Consider the following 21789-nt stretch of genomic DNA (forward strand, 5'->3'; position numbering starts at 1 on the left):
ATAGAAGCCCAATTCATCTCTTTGATGCATAGGTGTGACCATGTCACTCCTTTGCTCAAAAATTTTCAGATGTCCCTAGGATAAAACAATACTACTCAACCTTGATCTGTAATTTTTCTTTTGCCTATCTTCCCAAACATTGCATTGTACTCTCTGCAAACTCCCCTCAGTTGGCACTTGTTTTCATATGCTGTTCAAGTGCATAGTGGCCTGGTATGAGATCCAAACTGGCTTGCTAGCTGATCCCTGAACATGCCACCAAGTTTTTCTTCATGGTCTAGAATGTGTTCCCTTGTTTATTGGAAAACTGAAGCCAGAGAAGTTAAAATAACTAGGACCAACAAGTCACTGTCAGGAACTGGGTTAAGAATCCCACTGTCCAGTATACTCCGATCCATTTGACAATGTTGCCTCTTGATGGGAAGGACAGGAGTCATCTCTTCCAATGAGTGAAGCTTAAAGTTGGAAGGGACTTGCAAAGGCATTTTGTTCAGTCTTCCACCCATGTTTGAATCTCCTTCACAACATTCCTGCTTCCTAGAACTCACTACCTTCTTTTTCTTTCTTTCTTTCCTTGATTTTTTCTTTTGCTTTTCTTAAACTCACAACATTCTAAGTGCTCATGCTTAGACAGCTCTTTTTGTTAGATTACTTCCCAGAATGCTGAAACTGGTGACTACTTTGATTATTCATTCTCTGCCACTTTTTGCTGGCACATGTGTTTAAGGCTACATTTAGCTTGTATTACTATGTTGGCAAAGTAGAGCAGTGGGAGAAATATTCAGAGAATTTTCCATTTGAAAGAACAGTTGTGTAAAGTGTTTACATATAGTTGTTTGCTTGACTAGGTACATGTCTCCACATCACCAAAGTTCAATATTTCCATAAACATTTATTTCATATCCTAGTTATTCAAGGTGAGGTGATGGGCCCTGGGATTTAAAGACAAAAAACAAAACTCTGGCCTGTGAGGCTCTTATTATTTCTACTGGGGGAGATTTAATCCACACAGATAAGTAAATACAAGGTAATTTCAGAAAGGGAGAGAGAATTAATAAATGGAGAGGCTTCAGAGAGGTTTCCAATAGGAGATGGCACCTGAGCTGAGCCTTAAAGTTATAGAAAGAATCTTCTAAGGAGAGAGCAAGGAATGTGTTCCAGGTATGAGGGATAGCTAGAGTAAAAAAAAAAAAGCAAGGGATGGAATTCTGTTCAGGGAATGAGTGGCAGGCTATTTTAGAGTACTAATTATGTCCAAAGAACTACTATAAGGTTGAAAGAGTAACTAGATGAGAGATTGTGGAGTGTCTTAACTGGAGGCTAGAGAGTCACTGAAAGTTTTTGGACAGAAAAGTGATGGCTGTTCATTAGGAAAACTAATGTCACATCTGAATGGAGGAGGGCTTGGAAGGACGAAACATTGGAAGTAGGCACCACTTCCAGGGGAGTGAGGGTATTAAACATCTTCTCTTTCTCTTCATTTCTCTCTCTCCACCTCCCACCAGCTTCCCCTTAAAGATATAGTGAAAAGAGCCCTGGACCCCTAGCCAATTACCCACCAGTTTTCTGAAGTTCTGTAGCTTTGTGACCTTGAACGAGTCACCATCTCTCTAGACCAATGATCTCTAAGGTCTCTCCCAGACCCAAGATTGTACGAGACCCAAATAATTGCTTTGACTCAAGAACAACCCACAAAATGAAACCAAATCAAAACTTTAACTTTACATTCTACAAGACAGTCCTCATCCTCTTCAAGGACTGTCTGTTAGAACCTCGCTCCTCTAGAACTCCTAAATTCTCCTTCTCTTGCCTTCTAGTCTTCTCTTAATCCCCCTCCTCCAACCCTCAAGATGACAGCAGGAAAGGCGGTGGAGGGAGATGGTGATCATAACTGAACTCGGGAAGGCCGACTCCAGAAGAGGAAGGGGCCTGAGAAGTGGGTGGGATCGAGAGAAGGGAAGAAGAGAGCGATTAGAGGCTCCTCTCCAGCTCACCACCACAGGAGGAATGGGATTACTAAATGTTTCTTTCTATTTTTCACATACACTCTCTCTCTCCTCTTTCTCAGCACCCCCCTTGCCCTTCCCCCAAGAACTGGCAATTGGGAGGGACTAAGAAGAATGGGAGGAGCCCATTATTGGCTTTGGTCCCAACCTCTCTGAGTTCCTCTAGTTTGCGTTAGTTGATTGCAGCCTGCTTGGGGTGCTGTGCCAGGATTCGAGGGGATTCCAGGGAAGCTGGGTCTGTGGGTGGGTAAGCGATATGACTGCTCTAAGTCTGTGTGCCTACCGTAGAGGCGGGGGCCGGGATCTTCTCCTTAGCCTGTGCAGGAGCCTCTGGGCGCTCCCGGGGAGCGTGGGGTCACGGAGCAGGGGACCGAGGCTGCCCCAGCAGTTGCACTGCCGGTTCCTGGGTAGTGGCAACCCCGGTCACAGGTCTGACCGCGAAGGGACCGCCAGCGCCGCCCCAACGGTGCCAAGGAGCCTCGGCTCCTACGCGGAGCTGTGCGAGCAGGCGGTCAGAGAGCCTCACGTATTTTGGGGACGCTTTGCCCGGGACATGTTGGTGTGGGACACCCCTTACCATACCGTCGAGGACTGCGATTTCAGCCAGGGCAAGATCAGCTGGTTCCTGGGTGGCCAGCTGAACGTATCGGGTAAGACGAGGATGGGGGGATGGTGTTTGAGGGAAGGAGTGAGGCAACGGGAACTATTCTTCCTCCCTTCCTCTCCCCCTTCCCCACCCTCCCGCTCATCGTTCTGCTTACTTCTTCCTTGATTCCACAACCAATCCATTAATAGCCCATTTCTACACTTTCCCCTAGCAAACCTTGTCACCTGCCCCTAGCAACCCTCGCAACCTGCACACAAGTCCCTAGGTAATCTGGGCACTTTCCTTTTAGCTACTGTCCAACAAATGCATGGCTCCCAGCTCCCCTTGGCATCCGCATCCCCAACCCCTAATTCATCCTGCTTCCTCTCCACTTTCACCCCATTTTCTCCTCTCGGCCTTTAGCAAAGTTAGGAGCCACGTCACCTTCTAGTATCCCCTTTCCACTGCAAACCATTGATCTCTCACAAAACCCCCAAGAGTCTCTCAGAACTCTCGTTTTTATACTTTGACTACAGTGAGGACTCTAACTGACAGCTCCTGACCATTGTCACCTCTTTAGATCCTAGAATGCTGTTTTCCTGCCAGCTTTTGGGGGGAGTCGAGAGGGCGAGCCCTTCCAGCTGCTGTCCAGGATGACAGGTTAAAGCCCTTGGCTGGGGGACTATCGGAAGACACTTCTTTCCTTTCTGAGCATAGCTTCCTTGTTTACCCTTACACGCTGAGCTGCCCGACTAGGAAGCCAGTTTGCACTGGGCAGCTAGCCGAGATTGGGGATTTGAATGGGCAGCCCAGGGAGTTAAATCGCCCTTGGTTCCTTCTTCTTTTCCTACCGCTTACTCTACAGTTCCACGTCCATGTCCCCATTGTGTCGTGTTGTAAGTATGATAGGAAGAGCTCTTGACTCTTTTCCTCTCAGGATTTGGATTGCTGAGGGCAGGGGTTCTCTTGGCTCCCTCTCCTCCCTTTCCTCCTTATTTCGCCCCTGGGATGCGAGCTAGTAAATAAACTCCGAATGCAACTCCTTAGTGAAAACGAAACGACTTCTACAGCCATGTAAGTGGCCTGCTTTCTGGCTGTCCCACAGTACCTAGACGCATCATCTTCAGGCCCCAGGGAGCTATTGGCGGCAGGAGAATTTGCCAAAGTATTAACTCTGTCTACATAAACAAATAATACAAGAGTACTTGTAGGGTCCAAAGAAGTGAAGATGGGGTGGGGTGGGGTGGGGGAAACCTTGGCCAATGACCAGAACAAACCTAGAAAAAGTTGTCTTTTTGCTAGGTCAGTGTTTTATTTGCTGGAACAAGGTTCCCCTGGCTACTATTAGGATAAGGTTGTCTGTCCTTTTCAATCTCCTATTTTGCAATATCAATTACACCAAAGAGATTTGTCACTGGTCCTGAATCTTCAATAATAAAGGGTCTGAAATCCTTTATTTCTAGGTTTCACACCCTTCACATCAGGTAGATCAATCCACAAATATCCCCCTTAGCATGTACTAGGTATAGCAAAAGGCTTTTTATAGGGGAATAGAAAGTCAGAGAAGGCATGTTCCACACTGTCAAGGAACATATCTTTCAGCTAGGGAGAGAAGATAAGCATATGAAAATAGAACTCAAAATACAGGACAGTAAATATGGTATTTTGGAAAAAAAGTATTGGATCTGAAATAAGAGGATCTGTGGTTGAATCCTGGCTCTAACACTTATTTAGTAACTGGGCAAATCATTTCCCATCTCTTAGCATGTTTCCACTTTTGTAAAAGGAAAAGTTGAACAAGGTAATCCCTAAGGTCTCTTCCAGATCTATAGGCTATGGTCTCTATAAATGCCAAATGAATGATACTGGCAAATTCAGTGATGCTGACAAATCCAAGTGGATTGAGAGCCAGACTTACAGATGGGAGATCCTGGATTCGAATCCAGCCTCAGACACTTCCTAGCTGTGTGACCCTGGGCAAGTCACTTAATCTCCATTGCCTGGCCTTCACTCTTCTGCCTTGGAACCAATACATGATATTGATTCCAAGTTGGACAATAAAGGTTAAAAAATATCCACCCCACTCCTACTCCAATTGTCAGCATTTCTTTGTAGACATTGTTGACCATTTGTCCTTCAGGATAATCTTGCTCTCTTGCCTTCTAATAACATAAAAGAGGACAGATACTTATCTATCTGTATATTCTTGCATAGAGGCAGGAAGCTGAGCTAAATCAGTTGCTCATTTCTACTGTTATCTTTCTAATTGTCAAGGGATCTTGCTCCTCTTTCACACCCATTAATACTAGTGTTCCTCAATGATCTCTTCTTAATTCCCTTGTCTTTATTTCTTTACTAGTTCTTCATGTCAATATCATAACTCCTTCAGTTATGACCATCATTTCTACACAGATGACTCTTAAATCTGTTTATAAATCAATGTCATCTGTCTTTTCAGCTCCATACCTGAAGTATCATCAATTGTTTAACTGCAAAGGACATCTCTACAAGGATGGACTTTTGGCAGCTCAAACTCAGAATCTTTAAAACTGAACTCATCTTGTTTTTTAAATTTGTCTTTTACCTAATTTCTCTGTTTATGTTCATACTACCAATCCATCCATCTATTCACCCACCCATGTTTGCAGTATTGTATGTAGTTACCTTCTATTTTTTCCTTTCACCCTACATTCAATCATTTGATGAATCCTTTAGATATGGTTATCAAACTATCTCCTACATTGATTCCCTCTCCCTTCTCCCTAGGAATGTGAGTTACCTCATTACTTCTTGCTTCAACTATTTGGCTTCTAATTGGTCTTCCTGCTGCTAGTTTAGTCCCTCTCTGATCAAGCCTTCATAATGCTGTTTAATGTACATGTAAATCACCTACTTGAAAAACTTTAATAGCTCTTCTTTGCCTCCTGGATAAGCATAAACTCCTCATGCTATTTCATTTCCATATTTAGATTCTAACTTGTTCAGGCATGTCTTTTTACATACTCCATGTTATAGTTTTAGCCAAACTGGTTTACTCTCTCTTAATTCTATCTTATTTTGCCTTCTTTTCTTCTCCTGTCTTTGTTCTTGCTATTACCCACCCCCAATACCTGAACTGGAGTCCCTATAACACCTTCTTTACTATATTTTTGGCATTTTTATTTAAATAAGTTCCTTAATTCAAGGCCCAGATTATAAAGCCTAACAGAAAGCAATCTTTTCCTTTTTTTCATTTCTCATGACACTTTCCCTAGATTTTTGGTTCACATTTATTTCTTTATATCATAGTGACCCATGTATATGACTTCCTTCCTTGAGTAACAGTAAGTTCTTGGAATTCAGAGTCTAGAATATATTTATCTGGGTTTCCTCTAGAATAGTCCTTTGTACATTCAATATTTGTGGAATTATATAAATTCATAACATCTCCAACTGAGCTTATGGTTTTCCTTTCACAAAATCTGCTTCTCCTTCCGGTTTTACACCCAATTTCTGTCATTGAGGGGGCACTAATATTTTCCTAGTTTTCTGTTAACCCAGTCTGCCTTTAATGCTTTTCTTTCTTTTTCCTCCAATATCAAATCAGTTGACAAATCCTGACTATTTTGCCTCAAAAATATCACTCACATCATCACATCAATGATATTCTCATTTCTACTATCTTAGTCCCCGCTCCCATTACTACCCTACCCACTGAACTGTTGTAGTTTTCTTGGAACTAAACTTCTTACCTGTATATTTTTCTCCTCTCCATCTATGGCTCCTAGAACTCAAAACAATACTCCAGATGAAGTATTAAAAAAGCAGAGAATGGTAGGACATTTTTTTCTCTATTCCTGGAAGATATGACTCTCTTAATTCAGCACAAAGTCAAATTAATTTTTTTAGCTGCCATATCATAGCACCTATGCAGAGCAAGCTTGTCATCCAATATAATTTTTTCAGAAAAACTGATATCTAGCCATGTCATCACCATCTTATATTTGTGAAGCTGACATTTTGTACTCAAGTGTAAGACTTGCACATATTCATATTGAATTTAATCTTACTAGATTCAGTGCTTGGATCCTGAATGTCATCCTCTGTTAGCTATCTCTCCCAGCTTTAAGTTGTCTGAAAATTGGATGATAAAGATAAATATGTTAAACAATGCAGAACCAAGCACAGATCCATGGAGGTACTCCCTGGTGATCTTCTAGCATCCATAACTAGTATTCATAACATAATATTCCTTGAAATAATAATTAAAAACCCATTGGAGAAATTCAGTATGCACAGCATACTTTCCCTTTTAAGCATATAATAAATTAAGTGTATAACTTTCAAAGCTTTCTTGTTTATGTTTCTTTTTGGCCTATTCTCTTTTGTGCATTTTATTTTATTTTAAATTAAAAAAAATTCTTACCTTCCATCTTAGAATCAATACTGTGCCTTGGTTCCAAGGTAGAAGAGCAGTAGGGCTAGGCAATGGGAGTTAAGTGACTTGCCCAGGGTCACATAGCTTAGAAGTGTTGGAGACTAGATTTGCACCAATGACCTTCCATCTCCAAGATTGGCTCTTAATCCACTGAGCTCCTAGCTGCTCCTTCTTCTGTACATTTAGAAAATAGTCCAATGAAACCCTTCCCTTTCCCTTCCCTTCCCTTCCCTTCCCTTCCCTTCCCTTCCCTTCCCTTCCCTTCCCTTCCCTTCCCTTCCCTTCCCTTCCCTTCCCTTCCCTTCCCTTCCCTTCCCTTCCCTTCCCTTCCCTTCCCTTCCCTTCCCTTCCCTTCCCTTCCCTTCCCTTCCCTTCCCTTCCCTTCCCTTCCCCTTCCCTTCCCTTCCCTTCCCCTTCCCTTCCCTTCCCTTCCCTTCCCCTTCCCTTCCCCTTCCCCTTCCCCTTCCCTTCCCTTCCCTTCCCTTCCCTTCCCTTCCCTTCCCTTCCCTTCCCTTCCCTTCCCTTCCCTTCCCTTCCCCTTCCCTTCCCCTTCCCCTTCCCCTTCCCTTCCCTTCCCTTCCCTTCCCTTCCCTTCCCTTCCCTTCCCTTCCCTTCCCTTCCCTTCCCTTCCCTTCCCTTCCCTTCCCTTCCCTTCCCTTCCCTTCCCTTCCCCTTCCCCTTCCCCTTCCCCTTCCCTTCCCTTCCCTTCCCTTCCCTTCCCTTCCCTTCCCTTCCCTTCCCTTCCCTTCCCTTCCCTTCCCTTCCCTTCCCTTCCCTTCCCTTCCCTTCCCTTCCCTTCCCTTCCCTTCCCTTCCCTTCCCTTCCCTTCCCTTCCCTTCCCTTCCCTTCCCTTCCCTTCCCTTCCCTTCCCTTCCCTTCCCTTCCCTTCCCTTCCCTTCCCTTCCCTTTCCCTTCCCTTCCCTTCCCTTCCCTTCCCTTCCCTTCCCTTCCCTTCCCTTCCCTTCCCTTCCCTTCCCTTCCCTTCCCTTCCCTTCCCTTCCCTTCCCTTCCCTTCCCTTCCCTTCCCTTCCCTTCCCTTCCCTTCCCTTCCCTTCCCTTCCCTTTCCCTTCCCTTCCCTTTCCCTTCCCTTTCCCTTCCCTTCCCTTCCCTTCCCTTCCCTTCCCTTCCCTTCCCTTCCCTTCCCTTCCCTTCCTTTCCCTTCCCTTCCCTTCCCTTCCCTTCCCTTCCCTTCCCTTCCCTTCCCTTCCCTTCCCTTCCCTTCCCTTCCCTTCCCTTCCCTTCCCTTCCCTTCCCTTCCCTTCCCTTCCCTTCCCTTCCCTTTTTTCTTACAAATGAAAAAAAAATTCTTCTAACAAATATTCATTATCAAGCAAAGCATATTCCTTCATTGGTTGGGTCTGAAAATATATGTATCATTCTGTACCTTGAAACTATCCCCTCTTTATTAGAAGGTAGGTACCATACTTCATTATTTGTTGTTTTGTTGTTCAGTCATTTTTTTCAGTCTCATCTGACTCTTCATGGCCCCATTTGGGGTTTTCTTGGCAAGGTATGGAAATGGTTTGTCATTTCTTCTCCAGTTCATTTTACAAACAAGGAAACTGAAGCAGTGTTAAGTGACCTGCCCATGGTCACACAGCTAGCAAAAATATCTAAGGCCAGATTTAAATTCAATTCTTCTTGATTCTTGGTTCAGTACTCTCCCCACTGTACCAACTACCTCCTCCATTGAATTGTAGTTGGTCATTATATTAGCCAGAAGTCTCAAGTATTTACAATTTTTTTTCTTTAAAATTTTGTTGTTTTTGTACAAATTCTTCTCTTGGTTTTGTCCACTTCATTCTGTATCCCTCAGAAATATTCCCAGGATTTTTTGAAACCTTCCTTTTAGTCATTTTTTATGGAACAACAATATTACATTATATATCATATACATATCATAATTTGTCCATCCATTTTCTATCACAGTACATTTGCAAAGCACTTTACATATTTCCTCACATGAGCCTCAAAACCATTTGTCGTGGTAGGCTAATAGGATTACCGATATTATTATCTCTAAAGATGAGGAAAAGTTAAGCAGGATTTGACCTCAGTTTTCCTGATGCTAAGGCTAGAACTCTATTCCTTATACAATGGCAAAGGACTTTTAGCTGTCCATTGGCTGTTTATGCAGGAGGAAGTAACTTTAGATTATTGAAAGTACATATACTTTCTCAACAGTGATACAGGCTAATATCCTTCATTCGGGGCCTATGTGGTTGTTTTTAATCTGTCTAAGGTATAGATATAGGTATAAATGGACTGGTTACATTGAACAATCATTTATTAAATGTTTGCTATGTGAGAAGGACTTGAGGGGCATCTAGGGGAGGACCTGGGTTCAAATATGGCCTCAGATACTTCCTAGTTGTGTTATCCTGGGCAAGTCACTTAATGTTCCCTCCTCTGTTGCTTAGTCCTTGCCCTTCTATCTTAGAATTGTTACTAAGACAGAAAATAATATTTTGTTTTTTAAAGGCATTTGGTTGGATATTGGTGAAACAAAACATTTAAGACATAGTTAATTGTAGAGTAGAAGATGTGTGATTCAGTCTTAGTTTTGATATTTTGGACTTGTGTGATCATGGACAAGTCACAAAAACATTTCAAGTAATAGTTTTCTTGTCTGTAAAATATACTTACATGCATTACCAAACACAGAATTATTATGAGAAAAATGCCTTGTAAAATTAGGTAGCTAGGTGGTATAATGGAGAGTGTGCTGGACCTGGAGTCAGGAGAGACCCGAGTTCAGATCTGGTTTCAGACACTTATAAGCTATATGATCTTGGGCAAGTCATTTAACCTGTTTGCTTTAGTTTTCTCATTTGTTTTATGGCAATAATAATAGCACCTACTTTCCAGGTTTGTTTAAGGATCAAGTGAAATAATATTTGTAAAATGCCTGGCAACATAATAGGTACTATATAAATGCAAGCCATAAAAATATGAACTACTACTATGGAGATGAAAAAAGCTGGTATCTGACTAGGTACTTATAATTTTTGTTGTTGTTGATAAAAGCATCATCCACTTTTTTTTTCATTTTTTAGAATCTTTTCTGTTTTTGAGAACCTAATGACCAATTTCTGCATGTTTTAAAAATTATATTAATGCAGCATAGATTTCTTTGTATGTACTTAGGTAGAGCTGCTCTTCCTCATTTCCCCTGCTTCAATACCATTTTTAGTTCTTTATGATCATGTACAGAGATGAAATCCAAATCACCCTGAACATGGCAGCAGATCCAGCCCCTCGGTGAGTTAGCCTTTGTTTTTGGATAGCTAGCTAGCTTTGGATCGCAAATATGAACTCAAAGGGCTGACTTTTCCTTGTCCCTTGAGCCGTCTCTGTTCCTTGTGACTAAGACCCATTCTGCCCAACAGTGTGGGCCTGGATCAGTGATGACATGAAGGAGAAATATACCAGAGCAGAGTGCTATATACAACTGCCATTTGGAAAGAGCTTAACAGTGATGGTGAACCTTTTAAAGACAGAGTGCCATACCTGGTCCTACTCCCCTCCCCCCTCATATAGCATGCTGTGTCCCTCCCCCAATTGAATGTTGGGATGCTCCCTTCCCCCACTCTTAGCCTACACAGGGCTGCTGGGCAGAGGGGCAGGTGATATAAAAAAGTCATCAGCTGCTATGGAAAGGGGGAAGGAAATAGGTCTGCCAGAGTTCCTCTGCCTTTCCTAGTAAAAAACTCTGGGCTGGGGGTGAGGTGGGGGTGGGGATGTCCATGTGCCCATAGAGAGCTCTCTGAGTGGTATCTTTGGCACCTGTGCCATAGGCTCACCATTTCTGTCGTAGAACATTTTGAAACCAGTGACAGATGATCTAGATGATCTTTTTCTTTTTTAAACCTCCATTTCTAGTCTTTTTCAGACTGACTCAGCCTGATCCTGCCTTCTTCCAAAAGGAGTTCTAATTCAAAAATTCTCATCATTCCCTCGTGATATGTATATAATCACAATTAGAACAGGGGAAAGTTGAACCTTCTAGTAATTCTTTGATGTATTCTCCACTTATCACATTTCTCAGAATTTCTGTCCTGTTTCTGGGCAGCCTCTGAGCCCTCCCTTCTGAAGCCTCCCGTTTGTTTCTTTTACTCTTTCTATGATGTATTGGAGAGGGACTCCCTAGCTCATTTTCTTGTCTTTTGAGTTAGTTATAATAAAAAAAAAGCTTTTTTGCAAGCAATTTAGTGACTTTTTGGGGTGTTCCTAGCTGTATTTTAAAGTGGTTTTTAGGGACCTGGCTTTTTTGCTACTTCTTTCCCAAAATCTGTTTAGAATGAAAAGGTAGAAGTAGGGGATAGTACTCTTGAAAGGAACTACTGGAAACCCTCTAATACCATCCTTCCAATTAGCATTGCTTTTTAAATAAATATATATTTATGTACTTTATATATACTTTATAACCCACCTCTGTTACAATGTTTTCATTCAGCCATGTTAGTTGTGTCTGGCTCTTCAAGTCCCCATTTGAGATTTTCTTGGCAAAGATACTGGAATGGTTTGCCATTTCCTTCTTCAATTTATTTTTACAGATTAAGAAATGGAGGCAAACAAGGTTAAGGGACTTGTTCAGGGTCATATAGCTAGTAAGTATCTGAGGCTGTATTTGAATTCAGAAAAATAAGGCTTCCTGACCACAATTTTGCAAAACCCCAACTTGTATGTAAACATACCTTGTAACACTGATTTAGTTTACATTGTGTTTTCACAGAACCAGTTAACAAGAGACTGGGATTACCTATTTATATAAAAAAAGAAACATGGTACTGTAGCTGGGGAGTGCTGGGAAAGTTGGAGACAGTGTTACAGTCTTAGCTTTTGGTCTTTGGGAAAGCTTTGGAGTAGGGATGTCTTTGTAAAAGTGTGGGAGAGAGTAATGTTTCACTCCATCTCTAACAGAATGAGACCAAGTTGGCTTGTGTCTGATTGGCCTGTTGCAAATCAGTAGCAGGGGGTGGGGTGAGAAGTTTATGTATTTGCCGAGTGCCAATATGGCTCTGAAATCACTCTGGCCTGTTGTCAAGGGAGGGTGCTCTAAGGGAGGGTGCTTATTCTTGGGCATTCAGAGATGGGATTATACTAGACAGGACTAGCCAAGTTGCCTGGAAGCCTTACGTGAGATCACATGGGATGAATGGTAGTGAGAACCAGAATGGTATGTGCCTTCTCTATGGAAAGCAGAGGTTTGTATAATTTTTTTACATTTATGAGTTTGCTTCTTTGTTTACAGTTGCCATACAGGAGGCATTCTGGGAAGGTAATTTTTCTGTTTCTCAAATCTAGCTTTTGCTGTGCTGTAACTATTGTACCAGATGTCTGTGAGGTGTGGTCTATAAATACGTGCCAGAGACATGAGGAAATGGCAGAAAACCCAAAATAGAGGGTTATGACAAATATCATTTTAAAAGTACTTGACAAGGCTTTCATATGTTCTGAGCTCTCTGGTTCAGGCTTCCATCCTATTGTAGTTTATGTATACAAAAATCAAGTTTGTGTACATTTACTATTTTCAGACACATTGCTGAGAATTTGTCTTGAGCTGAACAGTTGGGGTATTTATATGTCAGTTCTGACACTCTTTCTTTGTCCAAACAACAACTATTGTATTGCTTTGTTCTCATCTTCATCAGTAATCCAGCTATGCCCCAACACAGAAGGCAACAAACCATTTCACTGGTGGGCTCCACATTTTGTTCAGTATCTTGCCTATAAATAGTCTTTCCTGGAATCAGGAGTACAGATAAAATTCAGGCACAGACTTTGGAGCAGGGCTTCATCAGGTTGGTTTTGTTTGTTTGTTTGTTTGTTTGTTTGCATGTATAATGGACTCCTTTGGCAGTCTAGTGAAATCTCTGAACATCATTTCAGAGTAAATTCACAATGAAAAGAAATGCTAAATTTCAGTTAGAGGTTAGTGAAAATAAAGATGTAATTTTTTCCTTATGGATTCCACACCATGGACCCACTGGGTCCATGGACCTCAAGTTAAGAACCCCTACCTTAGAAGAGGCACAACTAGAGACTAACGCTGGATATTCCCTAGTGGTTACAGGGGGTACCTTCCTTCCCATAAAAATACATTCTTGAAATGTTGTGTTTAAATAAAATAGAATGTAGCGAGGTGGTACAGTGGCTATAATGTCCAGCTGGGAGTCAGAAAGACCTATATTCCAGAATTCAAATGTTGCCTCTATACTTACTAGCACTTATGACCCTGGATAAATCACTTAAAATCTGTTTGCCTCAGTTCCTCATCTGGAAAGTGAGCTTTAGAATGAAATGGCAAGCTACTCCAGTATCTTTGCCAAGAAAACCTCAGTCACAAGGAATCAGACATGATTAAAAAATGACTGAACAGCAATAATTAAAATACTATTTTAAAGGCATGGGTGAGGGCAGTCTTCACTATTAATAGGAATTCTTTTGTGAAGCAAATTATGTACTCTAGTGTTTCCTCTGTATAAAGTTGTATATTTATATTGATGAGCTATTGTTATAATGGAGAATGTTCCTATTGTTATCATTATTGGCAGTAATACTATGTCCCCACCTTAATGATAACTTAGGATCATACAAAAGAAATTAAGAAGCAATTATTCATGACACAAAAGAACTTCTTACAGAGAAATGCTTGTTTGATTTGCCAAAGTTTTATGTTGGTGGCATTATTAATCTTTAATATTATTAATATCAACCTTAACACTTCAAAAAACACACTGGGATGACATCGTCCTGAGTCCTAGGAGGTAAAATGGTACAGGATGTGATGCCTGCTTCAGGGACCCTAAGGTACAGCTGGGACCAGAATAGGACCAGAAATTTAGAGAGCTACAGTGATATTAGAGCCCATCCATTCTACTCCCTCATTCTACAGACCAGGAAGCTGAAGCATAGGGCAGTTAAATGACTTGCCAGGGCCTCAATCTTTTATCTTCTTTCGCAATCTGGCTCCAGTCTACATGTTCTGTCTTTTCATTCTCTCTTTATCCTTGCCAAACCTGTCTACTTGTGTTTCTTGTCTCCAGTACTGAATCTCCCACTTCTGTGCCTTTGCACCTTCAGTCTCTTAGAATCCCTTGCTCTCTTCAAAGTCCAGAACAGATGCTACATACTTTTCTGATCCTCCAAGTTGCTAGCATCTTCCCTCCTGGCTCTGTTGGGTCCTGAAACCACATCTTTTTGACTCCCTGCCCAGTGCCTTATCCACCATTATAAGTGAGAGAACTAGGATGTGAGATAATGAATAAAATAGTACCACTTGGTATGTTGGTGTGTATGTGTATTAGTATAAATGGCGTTCAATCAACAAGTATTTATTAAGCATCGAGGTGGCGCAGTGGATAGTGTGCTGGATCTGGAGTCAGGAATACTTGTCTTTCCAAGTTCAAATCTGGACTAAGACAGATACTTACTAGCTGTGTGACCCTATGCAAGTTACATAACCCTGTTTGCCTCAGTTTTCTCATCTGTAAAGTGAACCGGAGAAGGAAATAGCAAACCATGTTAATATTCTCTGCCAAGAAAACCTCAAATAGGGTCATGAATCAGACAGGACTGAAAAATATCTAAATAACAATATGTAAGGTCCCGTGATAAATTCTTGTGAGATAAAGATGAAAATGAAACAATCCTTGCCTTAGTTTACAGTCTACTGAGGTGGGGGTGGGGTACACTAGTACAACATGCACACAATTAAATAAACAAAGTATTTGCAAACTACATCCAAAGGAATTTGCAGAGAGAAGAGAGGCCTAGAGGAATCAGAGGTTTCATACAAGAGGTAGCCCTGGAGCTGAGTGATCTTTGAAGGGGGGCCAGGGATTCTTAGGGGGCAGAGGTGAAGAGAGAGTGCATTCCCTCACACAGAGCAGGGTCTTCATCTCCCCCAATAAAGAGAGAGGCCCATACCGATAGGCTTTGGGATGGGATTACACAGACATGGAGAAGTGCTGCTTCTAAGGCAAAGAGAGGAGGTGGGATGTCATGGTTGGAGAACAGCAAGAGGGAGAAGGTCACTGGGGCCCAGAGAATCACCCAAGGTTACTTAGTTGATCGTTAATAATAGCAGGTGTTCTCTTGCCCAACTGTTCTTGGAAGCTAGATTTTCCTTTCATACTTCCCAGTCTGATGGATGGAGTACATACTCTTTTGATAATGCTATAAATATATTTTCATTTGGTTGCTTCAAATGCTGTTCTCCCTATTGCTGCTGTTGGCAACTGTGTTCCTTTCCTTTAGCAACAGCACTGAATAATTAGTGGAGGCCAATGTGTTTATAGCACTGCATAAATGACTGTGAATTAGAAAATACTTTCCTTGATATTCCCTGGGGCCCAGGTCTACAAAATATTATCCATGGAAAAATGTCTCTTTGGCCAAAAGGAGAGGGAAGTACCTATTGTATTGCCTTTTCCTCTATCTATCCTAAACACTCTAGTTTAAGGGAAGACACACTATTCCTTAATAGCATTGAAAGGCAGTCAATCAACACAGATTTATTAAGTACATACTATGTGCTGGCAACTGTGCAAAGTGCTGGAGATGCAAAGAGAAGGAAATAATCCCCCACCTCCAAAACACCTTAAATTCATCTAAGTAGAATGTAGACATAAAAGTCGATGTAATATATAAACAAAGTAAATACAATAATTTTTTGGGGGGGAGTGATGGGGGCTAGGGGAAAGGTTCTAGCAACATGAAGGAGCAGAAGAGGCTATAGTATCTGTTCTGGGGTTTGAAGAGAGCTGTGGATTCTAAGACATTAAGATGAAGGTGCAAAAGAAAAAAGGTGGGAGGTTCAGGGTTGGAGATGAAGAATATGGCAAGTAGACAAGTTTGGCTGGAATGTAAAGAGAATAAAAAAAAACGCATAGTTTGGAGCCAGATTGTGGAAGAAGAAAATAAGCATTTATTAAGCACTGTGCCAAACATTTTCCAAATATTATCTTATTTAAGTCTCATAATAATCCAGGCAGATAGGTGCTATTATTATTCCAATTTTACAGTTGAGGAAACTGAGTCAGACAAATGTGAAGTTGATTGTCTAGGACTGTACAGCTACACACAGTCTGAGATCAGAATTGAAGTCTTCCAAACTCTTGGCCCAGGACTCTATCCATTTTACCATCTACCTGCCCCTGAAAGGCTTTGAATTTGTATTTTATCCTAGAAGCAATAGGAAGCCCCTGCATTTTTCTGAGCAGAGCAATGAGGTGGTCTAATTTGTGCTTTAGGAAGATCACTTTGGCAACTACTTGAAGGACAGATTGGAAAAGGGAAGAATTTTATTTAGGGACACTGATTAGGAGACTATTACAATAGGTTCCAAAAGGGGTGATGTTGTAAGAATAAAGAAGAGGAGGCATGAAAGATGTAGAAGCAGAATTGACAAGACTTGGTCAAGTCAAGTTGATATTGGGGGTAAGAGAAAATCAAGAGCCAAGGCTGATTCATCTAGAAACAAGACTAGGAAGATAGTGGGGCTAGATACAGTAAAAGGGAAGTTCAGAAGAATAGTAGGATTATTATTTTATTTTATTTTATTTTTTTAAAGAGAATTGGTTATCAGGGCAACTAAGTGGCTATGTAGACCCAGGCCTGGATATGGGAGGTCCTAGTTTTAAATCTTGCCTCAGATAATTCCTGTGGGCAAGTCATTGAACCCCCATTGCCTAGCCCAATGACAGCAAATCTTTTACAGAGTGGGTGCCATGCCCTCCCCAGAGACTATGTGCCATTCCCCCCACCCCAAGTGCTGGGCATGTCCCACCCCAACCCCTTACTCCACACAGGGGAGGAAGAAAGGGTTCCCATTGGGCTGCTGGATGGAGGGGCAGGTGAAGTGAGGAATGTCCTCAACAAGTGTAGAGAGGGGGAAGGGAATGGTCTGAGCCTGTTTCCCTCCAGCTCTGCCTCCTGTGAGCCACCCACCTTACCCTAGTCAGGAAGCTCTCCCATTGTGCTTCTGGGTAGAGGGGTGGGTGATGTGAAAAAAAATGTCCTCAGTGCATGTGAAGAGGGGGAGGGGAGTGGCCTCAGTGTTCTTTTCCCCTCTAGTTCTGCCACCTTTGAACTGTCCACCTTACCCCCTATGTACTCTCATTGGGTTGCTGGGCAGAGGGGTAGGTGATGTGAAAAAAATGTCATCAGGCATGGTGGAGAGGGGGAGAGGAACAGCTCTACCTGTGGCCTTCTGGGTATGCATGCCCACAGAGAGTGCCATAGATTCACCATCTCTGACCTAGCCCTTATCAATCTATGGTTCAATATACATCATTGGTTCTAAAATGTAAGGTAAAGATTTTTATAAAAAAGAAAAAGATAATAGGTTATATTTTGGACATGTTAGAGTTTAGATATCCATGGGACATTTGATGGGATATGCCCAATAGATTATGATAGGACTGAAGCCTTGGGAAGAGACTAGGTTTGGATATATAGATCTGGGAATTATTTGCATTGAAGTGGGTGATAATGGATCCTATGGGAGCTGAAGTTATTAATCAACCAACCATTAAGAATTTTTACTCTATTCCAGGAACTATTGTACATGCCAGGGACATAAAAGTCAAAGGAAAACAGTCCTTACCCTAAAGGAGCTTATATTCACATTGAGAGGTAGAAAAGAATGAAAAATTACAGCAGTGGTGATGATGGTGGTGGCAATGGTGGTGGCTGAGGTGGTGGTACTGCCACTGGCTGCAGCTGCTAAGCCCACAGACCCAGGCAACTGAGGAATACTGACAAGATCAGGCCAAGAATGCAAAATAAAAAACACTTGAAGCCCACCAAACACCCTCCAAATGACCACAGAAGCACAAAAATGCCTCAAAAATAATTCCTGGAGCAGCATAACCAACAGAAGGGATGAAGCAGTGCTCCAGTCCAGAGCAATGTAAAGAGATAGCAAGGAGGACCCATTTCACTGGGGTATGAGGAGATTGTGCTGAAATAAGCCTCAGTGGAACTCAGACATAACACAGAGCAAGTGTCAGGGGAAAGAGCACAGCTGGCTCAGTTCAGCCTCAGCAGGGTAAGAATCAAAATCAACTCAATACAGAAGAAATAGTAATGGGAGAAAAGTGGCTCTGCATAGTCCAATTGGACCAGAGGCTAGGTGTGACCCAGCACAGACATTAGTGGGAGGAACACAGGCCAACAAGGTCCAGTCTTGGCAGTAGTGGACAGAACTTAATTCAAATCAGCTGACTGAACCTGCTTTCACACAGCAGGCCAACCAGGCTACCTCTGCTGAGTGCTCTATCTGAGACCAAGACAGCTGAGCTGAGGCCAAACACAGTACAAGTGCAGTACATTACTCACTTCACCCCAGGAATGGAGCTAAGCTTCAGCATATAGACAAAAATCAAGGGAAAAAGTAATTCCAAAATGAGCAAAAGACAGAAAAAAGCCTAACTTTAGACAAATATTTCAATAAGAGATATGATCAAAATCCAAGCTCAGAAGAGAATAGCAATATAAAAATGAAAACGTGTGAAGCCTCAAAGGAAAATGTGAAAGAATGTCAAGCCCAAAATGAACTACTGGAAGAGCTCCAAAAAAGGATAGAAAAATAATAAGAAATAGAGGAGAAATTAGAAAAGAAAATGATAGAAAAAAATGAATAGCTTAGAACAAAAACTTACTGAACAAAATAGTTTCCTAAAAAAGGAAATACAATACCTCAAACAGGAAAATAATTCCCTAAGAAAGCAAATGCAAAGCCTTAAAGAAAAAAATTACTCCCTAAAACTTATAATTGGACAAATAGAAACTACAACTTCACAAGACAGCAGGAAACAATAAAACAAATCCAAAATAATGAAAAAAACAATAGAAGAAAATTTGAAATCTTTCACTGGAAAAACAAATGATTTGTAAAAGAGATCCAAGAGAGATAATTTAAAGAACATTTAACTGCCTGGAAACCATGATAAAAAAAAAGAACCTGTTGGAGAGGATGTGGAAAAATCAGGACACTAATACTCTGCTGATGGAGCTGAGAATGAATACAACTCTTCTAGAGAGTAATTTGGAACCATGGCCAAAAGTCCATAAAAACTATGCATACCCTTTGACTCAGCAGTACTACTACTAGGTCTGTATCCCAAAGGGATTAAATATAGAGGAAAAGAATCTACCTATACAAAAAATATTTATAAAAGCTCTTATTGTGATGGTAAAGAACTAGAAACTGAAAAGATATGCCTATCAATTCCCTAATGGCTGAACAAGTTGGGGCATATGCTTGAATGGAATACTTTTGTGCTATAAGAAATGACAGATATGATGATGACCAAAAAAACCCTAAATGCTGTAAGAAATGATAAGCAGGATGTTTTCAGAAAAAGCTGGAAAGATCTGTGGGAACTGATGGAGAGTGAAATAAGAAAACTTGGAGAACATTGTACATAATACCAGCAATGTTCAATGACAATCTGTGAAAATTTGGCTACTCTTAAAAGTGCAATGATCTGGGACAATGCTGAAAGATTTATGATGGAGAATGATACTCACCTCTAGAGAAAGAACTGTTGGAATTGTCTTTTACATCAGTGTATCTTTGGTTTTATTTTGGAGTTTTGGTTGTGTATGAATTTGTTCTCACAACAATGACCAATATGGAAGTGTGTTTTGCATGATAAAAAATGAAAAAAAAATTTTACATTTGGAAAAACATATGAAGTGATGCAAAGTGAAGTGAGGAGAAACAGGAGAATATTATACATAGTAACAACAATAATATATGTGAATGACAACCATTTTCAACAAGGCAAAGATCAAGGACAACTCCAAGAGACTCAAGACAAAAAACCCTACCTCCATAGAAGGAACAGAGTCCAAATGCAAATTTTAATATAACATTCTTTTCTTTATTTCCTCCCTGAACTTTTCTCTAGGGTAGGCAATGTGTGTCTTCTTTTACAATATGATTAATATGGAAATATGTATTATGTGATAATATATATACAACATGTATTATGTTGCCTGTCTTCTTGGGGGGGGGGGAGAGGTAGGAAGAAGAAAGCATGGATTGCAAAATGCCAGAAAGTGAACATTTAAAAATTGTGTTGACATGTAATATGGAAAAAATTAAAAATTTATTATTAAAAAGAAGAAAAGAGGGAGGGAGAAGACAATCCAGAACAGAGTTGTGGGCTATATCCCTTGTTAGCTGATGGAACATGGCTGGTGCCTTTACATGTAAAAATGCAGAACCAGCCCTTATTTTATTACTTTGTCCTATTTTAGACTCTGGGAAGTAAATTGTTTCCAATTTGCATCTGGAACCAGTAAGCTTATATGTTTATGTATGACATATTACCTTCTGCCTCAGAAATATAACCATTCAGTAAATTAACTCTCCAGTCTATGCTTACTACTCTCTCCTGTCAGACATTAAGGTTATCCTTGTCCTTTCCCCTCTACTGAATATTCTGCTAAAATTTGGAACTCTAGGGGGTAACTAAGTAGTTCATTGGACTAAGAAATAGGCCTTGAGACAAGAGATCATAGGTTCAAATCTGGTCTCAGATACTTTCTAGCTGTGTGACCCTGGGTAAGTCACCCCATTGCCTACCCCTTACTGCTCTTCTGCCTTAGAGCCAATATGTAGGATTGATTCTAAAGTGAAAGGCAAGTTTTTTTTTTTAATTAAATCAAGAACTCTATGCCCTGTGCCATTGTTTGGGCTAGTAAACAAATGCAGGGTTGAGATCTGGTTTCCTCAAGGAGTATCAGTCAATGATAAGTAAGAATAGATACTACCATTTCTTCCAGATCTAGGAGGGAAACCTTGTATAGCCAAGGGTCCACACTTTGTCCTGACACCTAGCTATGTGATAGAAAACCCCTGGTGCTTTCTGTTCATCATCATAATTAACAACAAACATTTGTTGAAGGCCTAATTTTTCAGAATTTTCAGATTCCTGGGCTGTATTGAGATAGGGTTTGAGATGAGAATTTGGAGGCACGTGACCCTGCCCTCAAAGATCTTATAATCCAGTTGGGGAGACAGGATAGAAATGTAAAAAGATGAGTAATCTCAGAAAGGAACATATGACAAATGTCAAATTTGTCTTGCAGATCCTAAAAGTCTTGAGAATTTAGAACAGTTCTAAAAGACTTGAAAACTGTCAGAGAATACATTACTGAGGATGTTCAATGGGAATTTATCCCTGAAGTATGAAAAAAAACTTTTATAAGCAAAAAAGGAGGGAGAGAAGCCATTCCATACAGGGGAAAGTTATATAAAACAAAGTTTTGAGTTATAGATTCAAGATCCAGAAAAATACTGACAAACTATAATGATAGGTTAAATCTAACAATGCCACAATTAATAATTTTTCTTTTTTGCATGAGGGAAAATGTCCAAGAAGTTATAGGATGGGGTAAGGAGAGATTGTAGACGTTGTACAACAGAGCATACAAGAACCTGTTGGGAGGAAGGCTTCAAGACATATTTACTGAGTACATGGCAGAGACAGAGATCTTGAGAAACCATTCCCTAGGGGTGGTACACTGTGAAGTTGCTGTTGGAGGAGGAGGGAACAGAGGATGGTTGGATTAAGGAGGACCTCATGGCAGGAATGGCCTTCATCTATCAGAAAGAAGAAGAAAGCCATCTAATAATAGTACAATATTATATAATATAATAATAATAATAATAATTAATGATGATTTAAACAAATTATACAAGTATTATCAATACTTTTTAAATTTAGGTAGTCTTGGGGGAAAACCAAGGTTGTTGTTC

General features: G+C 40.9%; 1 protein-coding gene across 2 annotated transcripts in view; it reads left to right on the plus strand.

The window, feature by feature from the left end:
* The first annotated feature begins 1639 nt into the window (after positions 1-1639).
* ACSS1 (acyl-CoA synthetase short chain family member 1) overlaps positions 1640-21789 on the plus strand; it is a 93334-nt gene continuing 73184 nt past the window's right edge. Inside the window, exon 1 of one of the 2 annotated variants that reach the window (XM_056813804.1) lies at positions 1640-2656. In XM_056813804.1, coding sequence (XP_056669782.1) covers positions 2263-2656 — 394 coding nt within the window. In that variant the 5' untranslated portion in view covers positions 1640-2262. Of the gene's footprint in view, positions 2657-11621; positions 12218-21789 lie in introns of those variants that run through there. The other variant, XM_056813805.1, reaches the window with a different exon arrangement.

The sequence above is a fragment of the Monodelphis domestica genome, chromosome 1, assembly GCF_027887165.1.
Source record: "Monodelphis domestica isolate mMonDom1 chromosome 1, mMonDom1.pri, whole genome shotgun sequence".
Classification (NCBI taxonomy): domain Eukaryota; kingdom Metazoa; phylum Chordata; class Mammalia; order Didelphimorphia; family Didelphidae; genus Monodelphis; species Monodelphis domestica.